At 41.0% G+C, this 25,702-nt stretch overlaps 2 protein-coding genes and 2 long non-coding RNA genes across 5 annotated transcripts in view; 2 read left to right on the plus strand and 2 right to left on the minus strand.

Moving 5' to 3' along the window:
• Positions 1-664: 664 nt before the first annotated feature.
• Positions 665-9,042, minus strand: LOC118240629. Of its 2 annotated transcripts, XR_004775538.1 has the most exons (8): positions 9,026-9,042; positions 8,122-8,251; positions 7,838-7,891; positions 7,241-7,365; positions 5,190-5,279; positions 5,015-5,060; positions 3,658-3,741; positions 665-1,626 (listed from the first exon to the last, which is right to left on the minus strand). It is a non-coding gene; the product is annotated as an uncharacterized LOC118240629 (long non-coding RNA). The 2 variants fall into 2 exon arrangements; XR_004775537.1 differs by lacking the exons at positions 665-1,626; positions 3,658-3,741 and having other exon boundaries at positions 4,858-5,060.
• Positions 8,052-10,056, plus strand: LOC113568253. Its single transcript, XR_004775536.1, has 3 exons — positions 8,052-8,191; positions 9,502-9,612; positions 9,930-10,056. It is a non-coding gene; the product is annotated as an uncharacterized LOC113568253 (long non-coding RNA).
• A 698-nt stretch (positions 10,057-10,754) lies between these two features.
• Positions 10,755-17,710, plus strand: LOC118240080 (polymeric immunoglobulin receptor-like). The gene is made up of 4 exons (XM_035521758.1): positions 10,755-10,776; positions 11,171-11,560; positions 12,055-12,374; positions 17,406-17,710. The coding sequence occupies exons 1-4, from the start codon at positions 10,755-10,757 to the stop codon at positions 17,430-17,432; spliced, it is 759 nt and encodes a 252-aa protein (XP_035377651.1). The 3' UTR covers positions 17,433-17,710.
• Positions 17,711-22,820: 5,110 nt separating this feature from the next.
• corin (corin, serine peptidase) overlaps positions 22,821-25,702 on the minus strand; it is a 35,136-nt gene continuing 32,254 nt past the window's right edge. Inside the window, 4 exon segments of the mRNA XM_035521283.1 lie at positions 22,821-23,386; positions 23,638-23,771; positions 24,044-24,089; positions 24,091-24,316. Of these exon segments, the coding sequence (XP_035377176.1) occupies positions 23,204-23,386; positions 23,638-23,771; positions 24,044-24,089; positions 24,091-24,316 (589 nt within the window). The 3' untranslated portion in view covers positions 22,821-23,203.

Here is a 25,702-nt window from a genome sequence, read left to right on the forward strand (position 1 = left end):
CTTTTTTCCCATGGATCCAGTGTCCTGCATCAACTCTTCAATCAAGACCAAAGACCTTAATTCGGGTGGTCAACTTTAATGCCAGATTGACATCTGTGATCATAATACTAACTTGCTCATAGAATTCGGTTAAGGTACCCTGCTCCCATTCAGTAATTCCCTTGTTCTGCTTGGTGGTTTCAGTGGCTACATTGCTTCATCTTGTTTGTTAGTTTAATTGATTTTGTTATTTTATAGTTTAACTTAGTTGGTTCCATATACCTGAGTCATATCATCTTATTTCAATTTCTTGCATCATTTAATGCCTAATCAGCTTTGATATTAATGAGTCAGTAAACCTACCATTAAATATTTAAAGCTATTATCGGTGGTTGTCATGATTAATCCCTCCCAGCTTCCATGTTCCATGTTTTTCCGTCTTGTGTACCCTAGTTCCATTCCATAGTTTCGTCTTCTCCGACCATCCTTTAATTTTCCACACCTGTCCCTTGTTTCTAGTCTTGTTAAATTCATGTATTTAAACCATGTCTTGATCCCTGTGTGTTTGCAATTACAGTGGTATTTATAACTGGCGGTAAGATCTCAGACTACGCTGCACAACTGGTGACCTTTTTGAGTTGAGACTGAAATAATGAATCAATACAGCTGGGTTTGTTTGTTTGTTTGTTTTGTTTTTTTAATCAGATTGTTCCAACCAAACCTTCAGGGAAAATCCTGATTTGATGTAAAGGACTGTTTTTAATTAAAAAAAAACTATTAAAAAAAAACATGCCAAAACATTATATTGAAGCCCATCCATTTAACTTCTGGACATAGAGAATACGAGCCAACATGTTGGTCAACCCTAAGTGTATTTATCTGTTGACTGTTTAAAGCAAATCTGCAGTGTGCTAGATAAATGTTTGATGATGATAACCTGCAAAGATAATCAATGACTCAATGAATCAAAATTCTGACAGGATATTTTATACGACTTGAGGACACTGACAAATGTTATGGTAAACGTTACTCAAAACAATTAGCTAACACTAGTTAAACTGCTGAATTAGATGATGGCTTCTCATTACAATAATTTTGATTGAAAATAATGACTTTGAGGTTGTTTACAATGGTAGTTGTATAGTGCCAGATAATGGTACTTGCATCGTGCACAGTATATACATGTATAAGGAGCTTTGAAATAGCTAGCTAGTTAATGTACAGGAGCCATTTCATCCTCTAGCTACTGTCAGCTAGGTAGATAGTGATAATTTAGTCAACAAAAACTTAATCCATCATCACGATACCACATTTTCAAAGATGAAAATGACTTTGTAAGCCTCAGAGTCTATTAATGGTATTGATTTTGTTTGTGGAAAAAAGCAACAAAGAAGCTCCACCAGACTGAGCTTTTTCTCCTTTATCAAATTCAGCTCCCTGAAAGGAAGTGGAAACATGAAGACAACGTCCTGATTCGCTGTTCTTTCACCCAGTCCAGAATGAACTTCTCCACTCCCTCTGTGATGTAGAGCTCCATGTAGATCTCACTCAGAAGGGTTAAGCTTCCATGGTCCAAGATTCCTTCCTTAATCTTTTGACATTTCTTCATTAAGATGGATTTGAGGATTTTAGACAGAGTGATCACATCTGATTAGCAGAAACAGAAGAAAAGATATTTTCAATATTTGGTATTATTCAAGATAAAGTCTGAATTATTTATTGTATTTATTTGTTATATTTGGAATCACCCCAGGCTTGGTTCAGTTAAAAAAAATCTGAACATTATTATTCATTAGCAACTGGAATAAGAGCTTCAGAAATCCATTATCATTCTACATATTATTAAGCAACATTTCACTGACATGCATCTTTACTCAATTCTGTCCTGTTGGTCATTTCAGAAGAAGAGCAGAGTGAACCCTTAACTGACAACCTGATGGTACCATGAACTACATTTATCTACATTTTAATTACACAGATCAAAGGGGGAATAAAGACAACATGCACTATTAAACTGTAAGAAGTTACATGTAACACCCCAGTACATGCATGGCAGTACTATATATTCTTTGTTAATTAAATGGATGAATGTCAGTAGTAGGTTCATGAAACACTGATGATTTGAAGATTACAAGATTTGAAGAGGCAAAATTCTTCAATCAGGTTTCCCTGAAATCTAGTGAACTGCAGTTGATATTCACCACTGAAATTTTCTGGTACTAAGAGTTTGTGTTCAACAAACACACACACAACAGGTGTGCAATATTGACAAAAAATATATTTCAAGATTTTCTGGGATTTTGTCAATACATTAAGTAAAGGATATTGTGTATCCTACAAAAATGTGTCTGTAAAGGTATTACAATCATGTGATAAAGCACACAAGTATACCCTCTAACCCTATCCCTAACCCTAACTCTAACCCTATCCATAACGCTAACTGTAACCCTAACCCTAACCCTAATTCTAACCCTATCCCTAACTCTAACCCTATCCCTAACCCTAACCCTATCCCTAACTCTAACCCTATCCCTAACCCTAACTCTAACCCTATCCATAACTCTAACTCTTACCCTAGCCCTAATGCTAACTCTAACCCTAACCCTAACCCTAACTCTAACCCTATCCATAACCCTAACTCTAACCCTATCCACAACCCTAACTCTTACCCTAGTCCTAACGCTAAGTCTAACCCTAACCCTAACCCTCTTTGAATTCTGTGATTTTATGTATCATGATGTAATAAAAACAAAAAAAACTTATCTGGTCGTAAGCAGGTCGTAGATAACCAATTCCATCATGTCATTCTTTATTTAGCAAACATGAAGCCAAAATAAAGAAGCCATGTGTAAAAAACCAAGAACACCACAGCAGTACCTTGGAAGTAATCATTTCCTGTATGACTATCAGTCTCTCACATCGTTCTGGAGGAACTTTGGCCACAGTCGCTTCAGTTCATTGAGGTTTGTAAGGATTCATTTATGCTCAGGGATCTTAAGGCCCATCTGCAGCATTTCAGTTGGGCTGAGGTCTCCCAATATGCTCCAATATTGACTGACTAATTTAGTACTTATTGTAGGGTATTGTTTATGTTGTTTAACAAACTCTAGTACTTATTGTTTATTGCACTTATCATTGTTTAAGACAGACCTTATGTATTTTGTACTTCAAAGTATCAGCCGTGATCCCTGTATTTCTACAGTATTCTAATTCATTGGTATATTGGACTGTAACCTATGGTACTGTACTAGGATATATTCTATGAGTAAATGACAAAGCAGTTTTGTAAGTCATTCTGGATAAGATCGTCTGCTAAATGCCGTAAATGTAATGTAAATGTCTGGATGTAAATGTAATGTAAATGACTGTATGTAAATGTAATGTAAATGACTGCGCCATCGCAACACACTGATTCTTTTTTTTTTTTTTTTTTTTTTTAGCTGTTCTGTTGTAGATTTACGGGTCTGCTTGGGATTACTGTCTTGTTGCCTGACCTAATTTCTGCCGAATTTTAGCCGCCAGATAGATGGCCTCACTTTGACTCTAGAATACTTTGATATACAGAGGCTGGTGAGTGAGGTCCTTGATCATGTCAGCTCACACATCCTTAAAACAATTAAGATATTAATGTAGACATTAAATTATTGCACATCCCTTGTATACACACACACACGTTACCTTCTTTGAAAGCAGGGGTAACAGGCTGTCTCTATGTACTGTAATGTCCCGCATGTTTACATTTTGATGTCCCACCTAGAGAGCCTAGAACGGGACAAACGTGCTTTCAATGACTGGCAGCTAAAGTAATAGGAAACATTGTCTTTTATATGCAAATAATTTGCAAATAAGATGCATACTAACAGAATTAACGGACAGCCTACATCGAGAAGTGCAATAGGACTTGTATTTCACCCGGTCGAGCAAGCCAGGAAGGATAACTTACTCTGCCGTTTAGTTTGATACACACACACAGTGCGAACTCACACTCACACGTTTATTAGCTATTTGTCGTGAACTTTACACGTCTGACTACACGGCGATATAAACTTCTAAAACTTTGGAGTGAGTTTCATCAATCAGCAGTATACTCCATTGGTAACAAGTTAGGTATTAGCTATATTACATCTTAAATTCGGCCTCAGTCATATAACACATTAGTCATTCAGTGTTAGTAATCACAAATTCCTACTATGACAAATGTGCTGCGTTGGTCATTATCACCAAAAGAGGAAAAAAACAACTTAGTTCGTTCTGGTTTCGCTTCCTCGGAAGCGCTCTTTCCACATAGCTAGTCAAGTCGAAGATGTCGAGCTGCAGTTTCAAATTAAACGTTCGGAAGAAAAAAAATCGCCTTTTAGCATAGTTCCTATTATTCCCGGAAAGGATGTCAGAAGCGTCTCAAAAAAGGGGAAAAAAATACACAAATTCAAATTTTCAAACGGAGAATGTCTCATTCTTTTCCGATGCTATGATATGACTTTCATCTGAGGAAGAAGCGTGCACTACATATCAGATCTTTTCTGCTGCGATTCACTTGGCTTTTCTGTTTCTCCTCCGTCCCGTTTAACAGACTCTGTCGAGAGGGTTTTCTTTAACTGGTAATCACGTTTACGCTTTGCATACCTTTTTTAACCTCCTTTTCACCTCTTGTAGCAAAGCTGTGCCAAGGCTTGCAATGTCAGTAAACCGAAGCGCAAATGACAGAGACGCTTGATTCTATCAAGGCCCTGCCCCGTTATCAAGGCCACGCCCCGTTATCAAGGCCCCGCCCTTTCACTAAGACCTGGCCCTCTAACTTCCATACCTCACAGGGCCACAGTCAAATTCAGTGTTAGATTGATGGAAACACTTCTAGGTAAGTAATACTCTGCACAGTGATAAAGAGAAATCTGGTTTAATAAGAGCAAATGTGTCGAAATCAGAGACGGAGCTTTCTGATCTGTGACTGTGCAGTCCGAGCGGAGCGCTCTCTGTCCTCAGAACACCGAACAGTGCACTTCTTTCACACACACCCATCCCTTCACCTGCTTCTTACTGAGGTCATGGCGCACACCCAGGAGGTCACACTCAGAATCTTTGTCCTGAGGAAGAGCGTGGTCATAATCAGAAAGACAAGAAGAGAATTATAGGGAATTATATGCTATCTACATCCATCCCAAACATCCATTGTGTTTTGTATTTCCTGGAAAGCAGTAATGGTTGATGATTACCATAATTAAGGAGTAGTCTCCAGAAGTGTCTGATCTGCCAGCCCTCACCAGAAAGTTCTTTCCATTGGTCATCTGTGACTGTAGCCAGACCTTCACACACACACACACACACACACACACACACACACACCCACACACACACACACACACACTCACACACACACATACACACACACACACACACACACACACCACACACTCACACACACACACACACACACACACACCACACACACACACACACACACACACACACGTATGCACACACACGCACACGCACGCGCGCACACACACACACACGCACGCACGCACGCACACACACAAACAAAACAAAAAAAACGCAGATACATGAGCACAAATTTGTAAATGTAGAATATCTGAAACAAATTCATGTTGTGATTTTTATTTTATTTTGTGTGGAGTTTGCTCTTGTTCTGTAAAAAAGGGTTACACAAAGAAAAGAATTCTGCCTGTGGTGGAATGTGTGTGTTTACCATAAACACACTGCTACACAAACTTACTGCTGAATACTGGCGTGGAGTTGAATAAAGAGACCATGACGATACAAAAATACACAATTTTATTCCTTTGAAATTTTATTGTTAGTGCTGTTAAAAGAAATCGTGTTTTAAGTCCTTAAGATCCTTAAAGTTTGCATCCTGTTTTTTCCATGCTAACTGGAGTCAAATTTCCAGAAAGGCTGTTTGTGCCAGGGTTATTGAACAAAGCTCTAAACAGACTGAACTGAAGCTCAACACAGCATGTCACTTTAGGGCGGTGGCTTTAAAGAATTTATTCTTGACATGTACACATGTCACAGAAGATGATGTATGTATCATATGCATCATGTTATATATGTACGGCACAACACTGGGTGGTGTGGAAAAGAGACGATATGATAGAGAGCAGAAAGCAGAGAGAAGCAGACGAAGGTACGGCGTTGTGAGGTTGTTGTGAGGTTGTTTGTCACTGGCCAAACAACAGTGAAGGCAGCAGCGCAGATGGGAAAGATCTGGTCTCTAAAAGTCTCCAAAGAGGCCTGAAGCAAAGAAAGCAGCCTACAATGTCACCTCTGAGGTCGCGTCATCCCTGGAGCGGACAAGAGTCAGTGACAACGGTTAGTAAGCCTGTTGTGTGTGCAGCTAAAAAGACATTTATACACCATTTATGGTACTTAATTGTGGGACTAGTGTTCTTTGATTCTGAAATTTCTGCCACTGAGAAGGTACAGATGGTAGCAGCTTTGTCCAAACCTGGTGAAGACAGCCCTGCACTTGATGAAAGTATCATATCTCAGTTGATGCTATCACATTTTGTGCCGCTAAAGACCAAGATGTTTTTTGCTGCCATGCAGATTAAAACAGATTTCTTGCAGCAGGATCATAGCAGCTGGGACATTACATCATCAGTAAACATTGTGTCACTAGTCAACATTACATCATCAGTCCACATTACATCATAAGTCAACATTACAGCATCAATCAACATTATATCATCAGATAACACTATGTCATCAGTCAACATTGTGTCACTAGTCAACATTACATCATCAGTCAACATTACATCATCAATCAGCATTACATCATCAGTGAGAGTAACAAAAACAGCATCACTGAACATCACCAACAGCAGTTTGCTGTGTCCAATCATTGTTGAAAAGCTTTGCAGTGCCTGAACTATGCCATATCTGTCATTCTTAAACACTTTTAGGCACAATCCATTTTTTACGCCTTTTTGAAAAGATTTAAGGATATTATGCAACCAGTAAACAATGTTGGATTGTCTTAATCTTTGTGTTTGTTGACTGTATATATGGAGAAATAAATCGAGGGACGTGAGAACATACAATATTCCAACTTTAATCTTGACTGGTACCCTAATGAGCACTTTGTAACATCACATGTGGCTCAGATACTTTCAGTGTGAATCTAAACTGGCAGCAAATGATCCTCAGGGCTAAATGTGTGTGTGTGTGTGTGTGTGTGTGTGTGTGTGTGTGTGTGTGTGTGTGTGTGTGTGTATGTGTGTGTGTGTGTGTGTCTATAACTTACCCTGTTAAATTCTGATACAGTGGCTAGACTAGCATTCCTTCTTGCACAGAATCTCTCAGCTGTATTGCAGTCTCCATGATTACTCCAGAACAAATAGAAAGTGTTGTCATAGAGATGCCACACCTCTAAATATCAACAAAACATATCAAAGGCACACAGTTTTTTACATGCTTATTTGAAATATGTTTAAAGTGCATTCTGGGTGTTATCCATTGTTTTTTAATAATGATATGTGCTCCACATTTAGTTAATATTTTGCGAAAAGTCATATCCTCAAATAATAATGTTTGTTTTGACACATTTCTTAAATTTATAATAGTGAGCCCTTTTGAACACCATGATTCTGATTGTGGAAGCTGAATCAACACTAATAATGAGTCGTCCTAAAAGTGTCACACCCACAAAACAACGAGTACAATTCTTTGACACTTTTATCCAAAGAGACTGACTAAGCACAACTTGAGTAATTGAGAGTTAAGGGTCTTGTTCAGGGGCCCAACAGTGGCAACTTGGCAGTAGTGGGACTTAAACTGGCAACCTTAACCTTAGTGAAGCACCTTAACCACTGAGACACCACTGCCCCAGTGAGTACTGCACCTTGTCGAGTGGTCTGCAGGTTGGTCTCTCTGAGGAACCGTCTGAAATGAGTGTCTGAAAGAGCAGCAAAACACCCACAATGGAAGCATACACACACACACACACACACACACACACACACACACACACACACACATGGAAATGGAGAAGGATGTGGTAGATATACTGATAAACTAAAACTCTCACGTTTGATATTCTTAGACACCACTACACTTCAGTGGGAGAGAGGTAGAGAGAGAGAGGAACGAGCAGACTAGGGTGTGAGTGATTCCAGTGCTCTGTACCAGTTCCAGTCTTGGTTAAAGATGCTGGTGTGTGTGTATCTCCTCTACTGTGTGCTGCAGGTGACTACAGGTGAGTTCTGCATGTGTACCAGAGTTTTTCTTCATGCTGGATCTGTGTAGCACTGTTGTACTGTAGAGAACATGGAGAGAAACCAGCTTTTAGGTTTAGTTACTGGTGTTTGTTATTGGCAGGTCTTCTAGGTTTAGTTACTGGTGTTTGTTTATATACAGATTGTAGTTCTCCTGAACTGATCCTAGTCCTGGATTAAAGTGCCACATTAATGGAGTTATGGAATAACTGATGTTTGGGAGGAAGATCATGTCTGAAGCTGTTATTGCTCACTTATTTCTCCCAAACTTCCCTATTCACACTGTGATGAATCATACTTTTAATGTCTCCTTTTCTCATGAAATCTTCCATGTGTCACTGGCAAACTGTCCCAGTAACTAAAAGCAGTGGTGACAAGGGCAGTAAACTGGCCAATCTGTCATCTGCAACGCTTAAGTGAACATGGGCTGTCATCTCTGAGCCCTGAGCGAACATACTCCATCTTCTCCAAGCCTCTTGCCCTATATTGCATGTGTCAGTGGCACTATCTTTCAAAACTACCAGACCTTGTGACATAGAAGCTGGCATTAAAAATACAAAGGTGTTTCCCATATTATCTGATTAATGTAAACTATTTCAAATGAAAGACATGTGATGTCCCACAATAATAACATTAGGTAATGATTTTATGTAATAACATGAGGTGATGTGACTTAGAGGGGAGAGGAGGGTCTGTTTATTATGTAAATGCCACAGATGTATTACAGGACACGAAACTAAAGCAGGTAAATTACAGCCAAAAGCACTTATTTTCTATTAACAAAACATACTCTACACATGCACACAAATACTTACACACACGCGTGAACAGGAGCACGCGCAAGCATGCATACACACACATGCATGTGCACACACACAGACATGAACACATGCACACGCATGCATGCATACACACACATGCATGTCCACACACACACACACACATGCTCCTTCCTGGCATAGCCTGGTTCTCCGCCGGTCCCAGGAGCAGAGAAGAGCGAGACTGCTTAGAGTTCCCTCTCCTGTGTGGACTTTTATCTTCTGTGTAGCAAAGTGATCTTTGTGGACCATATTATTGGTGTATGGTAATGTGAATCATGAATATGCTAATTTGGGAAACCTTGGCTGGAATCAGCCAATCACATCACACGTAACCATCACTGTAGTGGCCTCTGTTTAAAAATCCCACAGCAGTGTTGTGACTAAAGTAACTAATATAAACATACGGCAGTAAACACAAACAGTGTCTGTGGTCTCTCACCTTTGTGTGTTTGTGCTGACCTTTGCTATAGGGTGTGATCCGGTGAGGGAGCACCAGTGTGGGGACGGTCGCTGTATTCCATCAGAGTGGCTGTGTGATGGAGACCACGACTGTCTGGACAACAGTGATGAACTTAACTGCTGTGAGTCTCTCAATGAGAACCGATTACTGACAATTACTGTTACACATACTGTTTTCTATTGATGTTGTTTACTAGTTTAAAATACTGTTAATTATTTCTTTATTAAATAACTATTGTCCAGGGCATTAGATAATTAATCACATAATTAATTACCAGTTTTTTTGCTTTTGCCTTGGTGTCTAGAGCAGAGTGCATTAATTGGCATTGCAAGTTCTGCTTTCTACCTTTTTTAAGCTTATGAAAGTGTGTAAGTGTGTGTGTGTGTGTGTGTGTGTGTGTGTGTGTGTGTGTGTGTGTGTGTGTGTGTGTTTGTGCAGCATGTAAGGCACAAGGCTTGCTGGAGTGTGAGAATGGTCAGTGTATCCCCAGTGCCTTTTACTGTGATGGAGACAATGATTGTAAGGATGGAAGTGATGAGGAAAACTGCACAAAACAACTGGGTGAGTCTGAGACACACACACACACACACACACACACACACACACACACACATTCCATATATATACAAACACACACACAAACATACACACATTCCATATACATATACAAAGACACACACACACACATTCCATATACATATACAAACACACACACACACACATTCCATATACATATACAAACACACACACACACACACACACACACACACACACACATTCCATATACATATACAAACACACACACAAACATACACACACACACACACACACACACAAAAGCACAAACACAGATGCACATGTATACGCACATTCACACATACATGTGACCACTCACACATAGCATCTACCATTTACCTTATACAGGCCTCTGAAGTTCTTTAAACTGTAACAGTAACTGTAACTGTATTTTAACTGTAACAGATATAGTAGTAGTAGTGGTGTGTGTTTGTCTTCACGTTGTGAGTGATGTGTGTCTTCGTGTTGTGAGCAATGAAATATGTGTCTGTCTTCATGTTCTGAGCGATGTGGTGTGTGTGTCCACGTTGTGAGCGATGTGGTGTGTGTGTGTCCACGTTGTGAGCGATGTGGTGTGTGTGTGTCTTCACGTTTTGATTGATGTCTGATCTCCACATGCATTGTGAGTGATGTCTGATCTCCACATGCATTGTGAGTGATGTCTGATCTCCACATGCATTGTGAGTGATGTCTGATCTCCACATGCATTGTGAGTGATGTCTGATCTCCACACACTCTTTCCCTGTATACATGTTGTCTGCAAGGTCGTGACTCTCTGGTCTTTGGTCCATCATGTTTTGGTATCAGACTGACTAGAGTCCGTCTTCTTCATTCTGATCTGTGCAGCTGTTCTGAACATCAGTTCACTCTCCACTCACAGATCTTAGCTCTCTGTTATAGATCACTAATAGAAATAATGAATGTCAGAAATTACAGATGATGATGATGAAGATAATAATGATGATGATGATGATGATGATGATGATGATGGTGACAATGAAGATGATCGTGATTATGATGGTGGTGATGGAGGTGATAATTTTGATGATGATGATGATGGTGATAATCTTGATGATGGTACTGTTGGATTTTTGTGTCTGCAGGCTGCACCACCGTGAACATTTTTGAGCTTCCTATCATAGGGTCTCCAGGTGAGTCAGCACTGCTGTCCTGCCATTGTCCATACAAACAGGAGAACATCACTGATGGAGCCATATGGACCTACGAACCCTTCGAACCCTTCGAACACTTCGAACACTTCGAACCCTTCGAACACTTCGATCCCTTCGAACACTTCGAACACTTCGAACCCTCACTGGAGGCTAAAGATCGCACTGAAGTTTCTAACGAGAGAGGACCCTACAGGGGCAGAGTCTACATATTTGATCAAACACCTTCCAGTAACCGCTCTCTGCTCATCTCAAACCTCACTAGAAATGACCAAGGACAGTACTTGTGTGGAGACTCTTCATATGTCATCCTAATGGTTACAGGTCAGCCACTCAAATGACAGTTTCAGCAGTGTGTAGTGTCTGGTAGTGTGTTATGGTGGATTAGATGGTTTACTTTAGTGATCTAGAGTTTAAGATCATGTGCTGGAAATGTTTTTCTTTTTGCCAACTCAACATTAAAACAACAAACTGTACAAAAACACAAAATTACAATATAAAAGAAAAAAAAAGTATAAAAGCAATGTTAGAAACGTGAAAAAGCACTCAATTTATAGTCATCAAATTTAGTGTATCAAAACATATTAATTACCACAGGTTTTAAGCATCAGTCTTATAAGTCACATGTCCACAACTCAAACTGAAAACACATGACTTCAATAACTGTGAACATACATGATTTTAATAAATGTGGACAAACATGACTTTAATATCACACATAACTTTAATAACTGAGACCACACGTGGCTTTAATAACTGCATGAAGCATTACTTGTAATTGAGGAGAGATATATTATTTCTTTTCTTTCTTTCTCCAGGCTGCAGCCTGTCAGAGAATCAACAGCATGTTGAGATCAGTAGATCTCCAGGAGAGTCTGTGTTCCTGCCCTGTTCCTGCACTGATCTGCAGGAGGAACCTGTGAAAATGGAGTGGAGCTCACCACACCATGAAGATCTCCACTCTACTGAACTCAGTTACCGCTACAGTGGCAGAGTTCAGAGGTTTAACGACAACTTTCCAGGAAATCTCTCTCTACTGATCTCAAACCTGACTGAGGAGGATCATGGATTATATTCATGTTGGATTAACCACAACCAACACCGAAACTTCAGTCTCACTGTTAAAGGTATAAATCAGGTATTTGGTCATATTTTATTACAGCTACACAAATACTTCATGCAATTTACACATTGAAAAGAATCTAGGAAATAATAAATTCATTCTTAAAGAGATTTAAAGACTGCAGTCATGCATAGCCCTGCAGTATACTGGTATATGACGCATATTTTAAAGGGTTGTGGTAACTGCGGGCCGTGTGCACTGCACACCGTGTGAGGGGGGAGGGGTGGTACATAGAAACCTGCGCCTCATTTTTTCATTTTCATTCACTGCATTGCAGACACTCCATTTTGACGTTTAGTGTCTTTTGAATGGTCTCTACCTAAAATGCTGCTGTTTATTAGACTAATAGATGCACAAACGTCTCTTGATGACAAACATTTATTACACACGACGAGCAGCTTATGGCACTCACAGTAAACACAAAGTGCAGCGTGAGATAAACAAACAAGGAACACGAGAGTAAAGCGCGCAAACACTGACACCAATGTAAACACTAACATGATAACAAGAACATGAACTTGATAATGACAGACAATGAACCACACACACACACACACACACACACAGGGGTTAAATACATACATAGATGAAACGTATAACAAGGTGCAGGTGTGTGCTAACAAAGGGGCATAGAAACAAACAAGGGGCAGTCGTGTCAAAAACAGTCAACAATGACAACTCCACATGCATGTGGCAGGCCATACCATGTGAGAAGTGGGAAGGGGGGTGTACCGTTACACAGAATAACACTATACATGAAAATAAGAATACCTCATAGTCATACCCTTCTGACTGCTCTATATATTAGTGGTTACTGTAGGACATTGCACTGTGTGTCTTTATATAGGGTCCTTTGGTGCTTTGCTCTTGTGTAGAAAAGTGGACTGGAAGTTACAGATCTTTCAGAAGTTTCTTTGACTGATATGATGGTCTGAGATATAAAGTGTTAAATAATTTCAGGCTTTGTCATCTGGTTGTTTATGACCCTACTGGAGGAGCATGCAGACTCAAACTGGATGGAGAGAAGTGCATTAATATAGTCAGGAAACAGAAACTTCAGATTCTCAATGATGGATATTATACAGCTACAAAGAATCAGGGTCAGTAGTACATTAGTCCCCAGTGTGATAAACCCAATCTACCAGCAGAGCAGAGAGGCTGGAGGCAGGGGGGGGTGGTGAGTGATGGATGGTTGTTGGTGACCATACACCTGTATGTTCCCTGGTCTTCCTCAGTCAGGTTGGAGATGAGTAAAGTTACCAAAATGACCATCCCTCTAAAGTACTGGAGAAGGTTGTTCTGTTACAACCGTGGGCTCCTTTAACAAAAAAGACGTTTTTTAACCTTTTCAGTCTGGTTTTAAACAGTACAAAGTCGGCACTTCTAAAGGTGACAAATGATGTGTTACTTGCTGTTGACACAGGAAAACATGTCGTCATTCTGATGGTGCTGGATCTCACTGCTGCTTTCAACCATGAGCACATGGTTGGCCTCAGTGGGACGGTACAGATCCGGTCTACATCTTGTCTTTGTAATACGACCTTTACAGCACATGCCGCTCATTTCTCCTCCTCTACTTCTGTTGTTCGTTGTGGAGTTCCTCCAGGATCTATTTTAGGACCAGAACTTTTCTCAGTATATATGCTTCTGTTGGGGAGGATCATTAGCAAGTATAACATTCAATTTTAATGTTATGCCGAAGACACCCAACTGTACCCTTGATCAAATTAATTTGTTTCTCTTCAGGAGTAGCCTTTTTCATCTTAGATCAATTGCTACGTGTAACGGAGAGGTGATGAGCAAACACACTTGCGAAGTGCCGGCACCTTGGATGTGATGAGGAACAGAACTAACTAAGGATGCCATAAGGAACGTGACTAATAGAATAGAATAAATAACAGAAACAGACAAACACAGAATAGAACAAAGGACAGAGAGAATAACAGGCTAACAAGGTGAGTGCATGAACTGGGCAAAAGGGGCATAAACACTTAGGGAAGACTAATGAAGAATAACTCTGAGGAATATAACTAGAACTAGTGGGGAATACACAGAACTGGGCTACATATGACTGACCAACAAAAACAGGGAAGTAGAACTAAAAAGGAAAGCCACACAACACTTGTGTATATAAACGGGGAAGAGAAACCTAAACGAAGCAAAGCGACGAGAGAACACCTAACGGCAAAAGAGAGCGGAATAAGTTAGACGAATACTCACAGGAAACACAACGTAGACTAAAACACAGAGAGAAAGTATTACATACAGCAGAGAACTGGTGAACATGAATAGGGAAAGTAACAGACAGAGAGGGTAACTAAACATGGAGCGAGGGAAAAAAGTACATAGGAACGAGGAACGAGAAGCGAGATCTAGCAGGATATACTGAAACATTAACCGACAAACGAGACGCAGGACAAGGTTTACACAGGATCACAATCAGGGACAATCTAAGAAGAGCTGGGGATAAAGGGGAGGAGACAGGGAACCACAGAGACAGACAAAAACTGGAAAACACGGACGTGACTAGGTTGCCAGGGAAACGTGGAACGCTCAGGTCTGTGGGTGTGACACTAAGATTAAATAATTCCTGTCACCACAAGATCTGGAAAAAGTAATGTGTGCCCATATTTCATGTGTGTTAGACTAGCATAACAGCTGGTATGTAGGTATAAATAAGTCCTCATTAGCTCGGTTAGTTAGTCCAAAATCCATGAGATGTTATAGAAACATATCTGGATATAGAGGAGGTTCTGACCCCTTGGCCTGCCCTTGTACTGACCCTGAGACTATACCACAAAGCTCCAATCACTGGATATAGAGGAGGTTCTGTCCGCCTGTGTTGTTCCAGTTCTCAACACAGAGTGCCAGTTCTCTAGGAACAGACTGAGGGTAGTACATGGCCACAACCAGAACCTGCCTGTGTTATGTTCTAGGGCATTTAGTCTGTGCAGTTTAGCTTCTCACTGTTCTCAATTCAGACTCTCACTGTTGTGTAAGCATTAGCAGTTAATCCCAGTTAGCCTCACTTCTGTGTGTGTGACTGTTATGTTCGTGAGTTAAGCTCACTTCTGTGTGTGTGACTGTTTTGTTGGTGTGTTAAGCTCAGTTCTGTGTTCTGTTCTGAAACTTCATGAGCATGTAATCATGGGATCTCCAGGAGAGTCTGTACTGCTGCCCTGCCATTGTCCAGACAAGCCCATCACTGATGGGGTCAAATGGACCTTCAGACCCTGACTGGAGGCTAAAGATCACACTGCAGTATCTAACAAGAGAGGACCCTACAGGGGCAGAGTCTAAATATCTGATCAAACACCTTCCAGTAACTTCTCTCTGTATATGGGTGTGACTGTATATTTAGTGCGACTGGTCTATGTGAGCTACGATCTGTGTCACATTAAGTGGAACAGTTAGCATTATAACTTTTATAACTTTTATTCTTGACTCACTCTGGAATTGTCCCTAGTACTCGAAAGGCTGTGGTAACGTTCATCATATACCCTGTGGACATTGCTACCCCACTATTAGATGTGTTGCGGTTAAGAGGTTCGCCAGTTTCATTGTTAAGTGGTAGAGGCTCCCATGGGCACAGAAATGGGTGACATACAAGACATGTGGAGTTAGGTTACACTTCCTTGTGCACAGGCTGTTTCTCCTCACACTTACTCAGAGATTCATTCTCTATTATGGATGTGTGAGACAGTCTAAGCAGGCTGGGACCCACATGATAAGGTGGAGATGCATAGGTGATGTTGTTATGTCTTAGTGTGTGTTCTATGTCTTAGTCAAGGGTCAGGGGGCCTTTGGCCCTTCTTGATGTATATTGGTGCTCAGTGTTGTCATGCCCAATCTGCACTCGTCCCACCTCACTGAAGTGACGTTTCTGCAGTGGGCCAGAATAGTGGACTACCCTAACAGCATATCTACTATCTGTGTATATAGTCACGTCTTCCCTGCCGCTAGTTTGCATACCTCAGTCGCTGCCACTGGCTCTGCTGTTTGTGCTATAAATGTCCTGGTAGTGACTCTGCCAGGAGAGTCTCAGTTTGATTCACCACTGCAAACCCTACACAGGGTTTCCCTGAATGCAGATGCATCCACAAACAGCAGCATATGGGGACTATGTAATGGCATCTCCTTAAGCTCTACCCTAGGATAGCAAAATTCACTAATGACCTGTAGACATCATGTGGTTCGCCACCTGCTTCTGTGGGAAGAACAGACGCGGGGTTAAGCACTCTACATCATTTCTAATAAAACTGTGATATCTAAGCCTGGCTGCAGTCATGTAGAATGTTTTCTGTTCCAGCAGCAATTGTGCAACAGCACGAGGAACTAACAGTGTCAATGGACTGTAGCCTACAGTGTCACGCAAGGCTGTCACAGCTTTTACTGCAGCTGCTACTGACCAGAGACAAAGAGGAGGTCCCTGAGCTACAGGGTCGAGTTCTAGAGCCATTATTTACGTAATACTCGCCAGCATGTTGGGCTGTTCAAAACCCCATATTTTAGTTTTCTCTGAAATTGATTGCCATGGTCTCAGATGATTAACAGGTTTATGACTGGATTACTGCAAATCACTTCTGGTTGGGCTCCCTGCTATTCTTGTCAAGAAGCTCCAATACGTACAGAATTCAACAAGAGTTCTCACACACACCAGATCACGGGAACACACAACCCCCGAGTTTAAAAAAAACCTACACTGGCTCCTGGTCCATTATCACATACAGTGTAAAATCTTAGTCCTGGTGTTTAAATCTTTACACGGTCTGGCTCCTGAACCATGTCTTAATCTCTCAGTTTATTTTCATTTATCTACTTTGTTGTCATTCTATTATTCTTATAATTCGTATCATGTTTTCATTTGCTACTGTAAAGTGACCTTGAATATTCCAATTGGCACTTCTAAATAAAATGTATTATTATTACTTCATCCAGAACACAACAGTCCCCTCAACAGCTATTACTGACATGACTGATGCTGGTGGTTCATGGGTACAGACCTGTACACCTCTCTCATGTTCTCTGTGTGTTTGTGTTCAGTAGGTCATGATCGCAGCAGGATCTGCATGAGAAAACCAGAACGCGGAGCAGCACATCACATGATCTCCATCCACCAATCAAGAGGCATCGTTCCCGTCCTCTCCGTCACACTCACAGTTCACATATTAACCTACAAGCCGTAATGTTGAAGATTTTGTGCCTACATGGAATTTGCCCATCTTGGCGGTTCCCGTTCGTAAGTGTAAGTGACCTGTGAATGCATCTGTCCTCCACGAGTCACTTCTGTCATCACCACCAACAAAAATAAAGTTATTTGTGAGATAACTCATGGTATTAAAATGGACGCGCCGGTATTTACCGCATTTTGCTCTGGAGAACAACAGAGTTCATTATTTTTACATAATCAGAACGAGGAGGAGGAAAAAAGCCAGGCGGCTGTTAGCCGTTAGCTGCTGTCCTCCATTAGTGTTCCGACAGTGACCGCGCTAAGCGCATGCGTACACGCGAAAAGCCGCATGACGTCTGAACCGCCCGTTCTCATTCAAGTCACATGACCACGAATCCGCTCTCTGATCACACATGAAAGTGGCTCAATTTTGATTTGAAAAGATCAGACTTTTGTCCACATAGCCCTGAAAAGTTAGGATTTGTCTCACATGAAGGCAAAATAATTAGATATGACTCACTTCTGTTTGATAACGTGAAGGTAGCCAATAAGCCAATATTTACACGGTTTCATTTACGCTGTACTTATGGGACGTATTTCAAAATAAGTGACCTGTAGGGTGAATGTTAAAGTTTTAGTTCAGGGTGTAATTCTGGTCCACCACACCACAGGTAGAAGGTAAAGACAGAACGAGTGGTCTGTGCCTAATTTTCCACAAGCATTTTAGTGCTAGGATATATTAAAAGCATTTTAGCATTATGATATTCAATATTAACTGATCGCCTATCATGATAAACTTATTGTAGAAAGGTTTCCTAGCCCAAAAGTTATATTTCGAATGTCTATATCTCTTCTTTTGTACGTGTAAAAGTACTTGCAAAAATATTGCAACGGCGAGCGTTAAGGAGGCGTACGCATGTGCGGAGAACAGCGAGATTTATTAAGAGTCGTAGTCGTTATAGCAGTCCAGGGTCATAGAGCCAACACGGAAAGTACGAGGATACATTACAAACAACCAAAAGGCAAACAGGGGAAGCAGGCTATAAGAAAGACTATGATAAACACAAAGGTACGGAATACAAACTTAAATACATGCATATCGGGCTTTCAGAGACATTCTCCAAACACATAAACGCAACGAACAGCAAAAATCTAATCAAAGCTACAAGACAGGGTTTAAATACATCAACTAAACGACGAACAGGTGTTGAAAATTAAACGAGGGGCGGAGAAAACGAACTATGGAACGGAACTAAAATGCACAAGACAGAGAAAACATGGAACACGGCAGCTGGAAGGGACTAATCGTGACAAATATATTTACTTTATCAGGACTGCTTGTAAAGTATTACAGATAAATTGCATTATAATATTCTAAGATGTTGATTCACTTTATCATTAATATTGTCACTAAAACTATGGCTTTACTTTGCTGTCTTTGTTGTGTGTGCCTTGTGATGATTGTGAGAATTTATTAAAAATAGCGACACTTCTTTTAATCAACAGATCAGTGATATAGCAGTAGTGGAGCATCTCAATACACTCAGCAGAAAATCTTTTCGTTAACTGTATAAATAAGATCCGTTTATAATCTGATGAATTCAGTTGTTTACTTTATTTGGCTGATTTAGGTGCTCTTACAAGCAGCAAAGTCCATACCTGTGAAGCCCTTTTGATACAATGCAACGATGACTGCACGTTTCCTTGGAGGTAGCCATGGTTAGCAGAAGAAAACTTTAAGCACCACCAGCCTTTTAAAGCAACCAGTCAAGAGGCTGATATCAGCTGCCTTGTCCTCGTTAAAACTTTCTTCTGAGCTAACGAGAAGATCACTGAAATGATGTTAGCAGGCCATTTTGTGGCAGGGCTGAAATGCAGCGGCAGGAATGACTTTGCAATTAATCTGGTCACTCTTCACAATCTAGAGTTCATGCAAATTGCCACCATAAAAACTGAAGCGGCAAACTTTGTGAGAACAAACATTTGTGCTAGTCTCAAAACGTTGGGCCATGACTATAGTTAGCAGGGCTGCATTTTGCTATTAACCAGTGTCTTAGCTAAGCGAGCTAACGTCCGCTTCAGTGGACTAATATGTTTGGTAGGTTAATCATATGTGTCCGGCCTTAAAATGTACGCATTATCATTAACTTCTCTTCTGCGTGGCTGACTTCAGTGAACATCTAGTGCTAACTTCGTACACTGAAGAAAACAGAAGTAAGCTGACAGTGCTATCAGCTCAAGCGTGTGGAAAGATGCTGGATGCCTGTATGAAACGTAGCTAGCTAAATAACGAACCGGATCTTTGTACTGAGCTACTAATGGCAGTAGCTAGCTAGCGGTTAGCTCAACGCTAACGGCCTGTTGTAACCCACGTAGAAGTCACCTCCACAAGACATTTCAACTATAAATCTGCGTAGCTAACCCACCTGCCGCTCCGTGGAGTAGTTTGAGGCGCCAGGCTTAGCACGTCAGTTAGTCAGCTACTACCACAGCTAGCTAGGCAGGCTAGCCGAGGTTAGCTACTGAAAGTGTGAAGTAACCGCACTCACCCTGTTTACTCCGCACACAGAGGCTCTCGGCGCCTCTTTACTCTCTTTACATGCTCACATTGGCAGAAAAGCAACGGTCGCAATGTGGGAGCCGCTACAACCTCCACACCCCAGAATATGAAGTTTTTGTTGTTGATATTTTAGGATTTGGGGGCTATTTGTGTATGGCGGTGCCACTATACAGTGAATTATTGGCGCCAAAAACACCTTTTTGTCATTTTGCATCACCTACAGTTCAGCTTCTGGAGTTGTCCACCATCTACCTCACACAGATGATGTTTATGACAGATTCCGAAGACGGGGTGAGGAAAAGAACAACATTTTTTAAGGCGTATTCCCTGGTTTTGCAAAAAAAAAAAAGTTTCCTAACTATTGATAATCTCAAGATAGAAAGTAAGTTTTCTCTGTATTTATGCGTTTGACACTCATATTAGCTGGTGCTTATCCTTTAACCTGAGAAGTCACTGAACATGTGACAGGTATAATACATACCATCACAGCAGACTCACCGTGCTGTTATAGACATGCTACTGACAATATTCTGTAACTGGGTTTTGGTTAGTGTTAATGTCAGGATTAGGGCCAGGGTGAGGGTCAGGATTAATGTTAGCTGGGTTGGTCTGACGCCTGAGTGTTGGTGTCTGACCCTTGACCACTTGTAAGTAAGCTCGTCTAAGATTGTATCCAAACCCTCTTTGATTAATTCATGACAATGTTGGACACTCTGCCGAGAGTTTAATTATCTATAAAGGACCACTCAAAATAAATTGTTACCAAAATATCATGTGTTTATGATTAAACTTCTTTCTTGTTTTTTCAGATGTTTTGCCTGCAAATTTATGAATTATTGTTGTAACTATATCATAAATATTAGCAGATTAAACAATGGAAGATGTTTTATTTGTATGTTAGTGTAGTAATATATTAAGGACTAAGAGAAGTGAATAAGTATTCATCATTATAGTTTAACATACGGTGAACTATTGCTGAAAAGAGCCAGTATCAGTCAGAATGAAATTAGCATGACAGTTCTACTAAACCTTCCCAAACATCCTCTTCTCTCGGCTGCTCTCCGCAGTGAGGAGGGCCTCTACTCCTCTCTCTCAAATGGTATTTACATCGCAACATTATTTAAGTGTAAATACCATCAGCTGTTAGCCAAGTGTACATACGAACATCCTTCTGTTACATTTGGCGCACTTAGTGTGAGGAGCAATTCTGCCCCCTTGTGGACTCATCACATACTACATGTTTTTTCCTTCATAAAAGCCCTAGTTGTCATAACTGAGTGTTCAGAGCAGTTCTCAAGCTACTATGTTCCAGAGTGGTGGTTCTCAGCTTTAGATTTTTAGGGAAATTCTTAATAAATCTACATGCTTTTCAATATTACTAAGCACCTCCTCCCACTTTAACTCTGAAAAAGGATAAACGCCTTTTGGTGTTTTTATATAATATATAAAATGTATATACATATTTATATGCATTATATAAAATATAAAATGCTGTAAACAGGGTTTGGAAAGACTATTCAAGGCATTGGAATACAGAGTTTAAACACACAACTAAACGCTTTGTGATGACAAGGTTTATTGTAATAATAGATAATCCACTGTGTTTATTCTGGATTTAACATCACCTGTCAATAACTCTAAACAGCACAATATATGTGAAATAATAAATCATAAAAATACAGTGACTTGTATATCAGACCTTAAACAAGTTCTTTTGCACACATAGAAAAGCTGTAGAAAAATACTCTTTAATTTTACAAAACAACATTGTGGAGGGAATGTTGCACTGGGTTCCTGAAGCACTAATCTTTAAGTGTACACAATACTCATGCATGCGGGTGCATATACAGAAACACACACACACACACACACATTCACAGACAGACACGTGCGCGCGCGCACGCACACACACACATATTACTGCAAGTTACATGTAAGACCTTAAATATTTCTGTGACTACTTTCCTCCAACTTTCCACCCAGCCCTGTAACATGACCTGATCACCACTTCACAAACCTCACCATAACCAAACATCTCAAATAAATATGTCACCTGTCACAGTCTTAAAAGTTAAAACAGCCTTTTTTTTCCCAAAAAAATTGTATTCCCAAGAAAATATACTTAGGAATTTCTACTTCTGGAGTTTTCAGGACCTCAGCCTCATAAGTATGTAATACAGTAATACAAGAACTTTACATGCATGTCAAATCATTCAAACACACAAACAGCACAAACACACACACACACAGACATACACGGCTTTCCTCTTTTGAATTTAAGAGATCAAACTGAGACACAAACATGTTTAAGAGAACATTACTGACACACAAACACTTTTGAGTTTAAGAGAACATTGACACACAAACATGTTTTGCACACTTAGACACAAGCAGGAGGTTTAAACTGACTTCAACCTGCTTGGAGTTCCGCATGTGACACCCAAATGGCTCACACAAACTGCAGTGTTATGGAGAGTGGAACCTGATTGGTGCAGGCCAGGTGGGGCGATAGGTTAGACCCTGCCCCTTAGCCACATCCGTCCAATAGCAGCAGAGACAGCACAGCACTGAAGGAAGAGCCTTTAACACCTGTAAGGAGAACTCTTACTATACCTAACAACAAGTGGTCTAAACATCACTAAATACCACAGACACACACACACTCTCCCAAAAAACAAACCTGTCTCTTTACATTTATTAAGTATATACACCAGGTAAGTGTTTAGTTTAGTTTATATGAGTCAGAGAGAGACAGTCAGAGGCAGACAGGACATGCCAGAGGCAGACAGACAAGGCTGCTGAAACTTAAGCTGCTGTTGTCTGAGTTTGGTCAGATCCTCAAATTCAGTTTGGTAAAAATTAACAAAGGTAGCAGCTAAGAGTGAGCACACCCCTCACCCCCCACACACAAACGTACTACACACTTCTAACGCCAAAAGCATCATAATATAATCCCACTATCCCAGACACACAGATACACACATCATCTTTTGGAATGATTAAATAACACGTTTATCCTTTTCCTCTTACATGCTCCCTCACTCTTCTCCTGTACACAAGACATACATCACTCCTCATTTCCATAGCACGCGTGTGTGTGTGTCTGTGTGTGTCCTAGACCAGGTGAAAGGTGTGCAGGTAGATCTGTCTCTGTATCCACTCGGTGAAGTGTGTGACATTGGCGTACACCCCAGGGCCCAGAACCTTAGAGAAGCAGACGGAGCCCCAGGATGTCAGCCCGTACAGAGACCAGCGACCAGAGGGCTCTGCACACACCAGGGGTCCACCGCTGTCACCCTGCAACACACACACGGGTGAGGCTACACAAACATGGTTTTAAAATACCCTTAAATACACACAATTCCAAAATACTGTGCATGTACAGAGCATTTCAAACACACACACTCAAATATATAAAACTAAAAATATATACTTGCATTAAATACAAAATGTGACAATAAAATATGTAATATACACATATACAAGGAGGAAGAAAAAACATTTAGTGATTCACGCGTGCGCACACACGCATGCGCACTCTCTCTCACCATGCAGGAGTCGATGGTTCCAGCTTCGTATCCAGCACACAGCATGCGGGAGGTGATGGTCTTCATGTCAAAGTAAGACTGACATTGCGAGAGAGAGATAATCCTCACCTCTCCCTCCTGCAGCTTAAACGGCACTGAGAGACACACACAGGGAGGGAGAGACACATGGAGAGAGAATGAAGCCAAAGACATTTGGCTGCTCCCCTTATGGCTCTTTACCCCTCTGCTGGCAGTAAAAGGTATTGTCACCCAAAAATAAAAATGGATTCACAGCATTAAACAACTTTAGATCACCAGTATTCAAGTGCATTAGATCATTTTGTCCTCTCACGTGTGTGTGTATGCACGAACATGTGTGTGTGTGTGTGTGTGTGTGTGTGAGAGAGAGAGAGAGAGAGAGACTCACTCCTGTTGCCCATATGCCCCCAGCCTGTGATGTAGCAGTAGGTGTCGGTAGGGGGGCAGGTGTCCAGGCTCAGGCAGACACACCGGCCGCACATAGCTGGTCACCTCCACCTCACTGTCCAGCTCCATGATGCTGATGTCATAGTCGACGACAGCACGGTTGTAGCGCGAGTGCACGATCACACGCTTCACCCGCCGCGTCTGCATGTGGTCTGACGGGTGGTCCAGGTTATTGATCCCCAACACCACCTTCCACACACCCGCACTCTCACGCCTGAGTGCAGACACATGTACAGTAACGTAAACACACACACGCGCGTCTTTGTGCGAGTGTGTGCGCGCGTGTGGTATTTCCTTCATCGGTTTTGAATGACGCTTTGCTCAATTTTTTAAGCACTCTGCCTACTGCACTAGTTTTAATCAGCTTTAATTGTTTTCTGTTTTAATTATTGTCTGTTTTAATTATTTTGTTTCTAGCTTTATTTGTTCTTCATTTTGCCCATCTTCCTTTTATCAAGTCAAGTAACATCAAGGCTTTTGATTATCCTACTGTTTTAATTTTACTTTGTGTGTTTCGTTTAAACAAGCTACCAACTTCATCACCTTCCAGGACTGAGATCGACTAGTAGAAAAAAGGTAGAACTCCAAGCCAGGATCTCCACGCTCCACTAGATAAGGGAGGATGAACAGGGACTTGGACTCGATACTGGTACCAAATACTGTAGCGTTTACTGCTTGGGTGAGGGCTGATCTAACAGAGCCATGGATCAGTCTGATCAGTGAGGGCTGATCTAACAGAGTCATGGATCAGTCTGATCAATGAGGGCTGATCTAACAGAGTCATGGATCAGTCTGATCAATGAGGGCTGATCTAACAGAGCCATGGATCAGTCTGATCAATGAGGGCTGATTTAACAGTCATGGATCAGTCTGATCAGTGAGGGCTGATCTAACAGAGTCATGGATCAGTCTGATCAATGAGGGCTGATCTAACAGAGTCATGGATCAGTCTGATCAATGAGGGCTGATCTAACAGAGTCATGGATCATGGAGCTAAGCTGCAGCTAATTCTGGCTTCAACACCTGGCAGGAGCGACTGGACTCTTGTTCAGGGCAAGAAGAATAGGCACAACCAGGAGCCCCAATCTGAAGGAGGAACCCTGTCTCCTCCTGGTGCTAACTACTCAGCCAGGTATGCAGTGCTGAGGGAAACAGTGTTCTACAGGGGCCTTCTTCACAGCAAAACCGACCTCAGCACACCAGACTAGTAGACAGCTTTACATTACAGCTTTACTAAATGAATGTTTATATACTATAGCACCTCCAACAACCAAGCACAGGCACTGTATTACTAAACCCCTATGGAAAAATCTCACTAGTTAAGTTACTACAGACCACAGAATGCAGAACAAAAATGGTGATGAACTAGGACTTACTGTCCACCTAATAATGTTTAAAACTCTTCAAACCAAACAGCGCAGGCCAGAAATGCAATGGCAGTCTACTTTTCGAGCCTGATTGACAAACACCAAAATAATCTAATTTCTGATTGGTGAACGCTGTTCTGGAGTCAGGTCAGGAGTCAGGAGTATCCTCACAGCAACTGATAATGGAAAAACTACTCCATGCATTTGAATCTTCACGTCTGGATGAGAGATCA

The sequence above is a fragment of the Electrophorus electricus genome, chromosome 22 (assembly GCF_013358815.1).
Source record: "Electrophorus electricus isolate fEleEle1 chromosome 22, fEleEle1.pri, whole genome shotgun sequence".
Classification (NCBI taxonomy): Eukaryota; Metazoa; Chordata; class Actinopteri; order Gymnotiformes; family Gymnotidae; genus Electrophorus; species Electrophorus electricus.

Excerpts from the sequence above, each read along its gene's own strand:
- LOC118240080 (XM_035521758.1), top strand. The coding sequence starts at position 10,755 with ATGTCTGATCTCCACATGCATT. Across the intron at positions 10,777-11,170 it reads GTCTGATCTCCACATGCATT|GCTGCACCACCGTGAACATT; the intron begins GTGAGTGATGTC and ends TTGTGTCTGCAG. Across the intron at positions 11,561-12,054 it reads TGTCATCCTAATGGTTACAG|GCTGCAGCCTGTCAGAGAAT; the intron begins GTCAGCCACTCA and ends TTCTTTCTCCAG.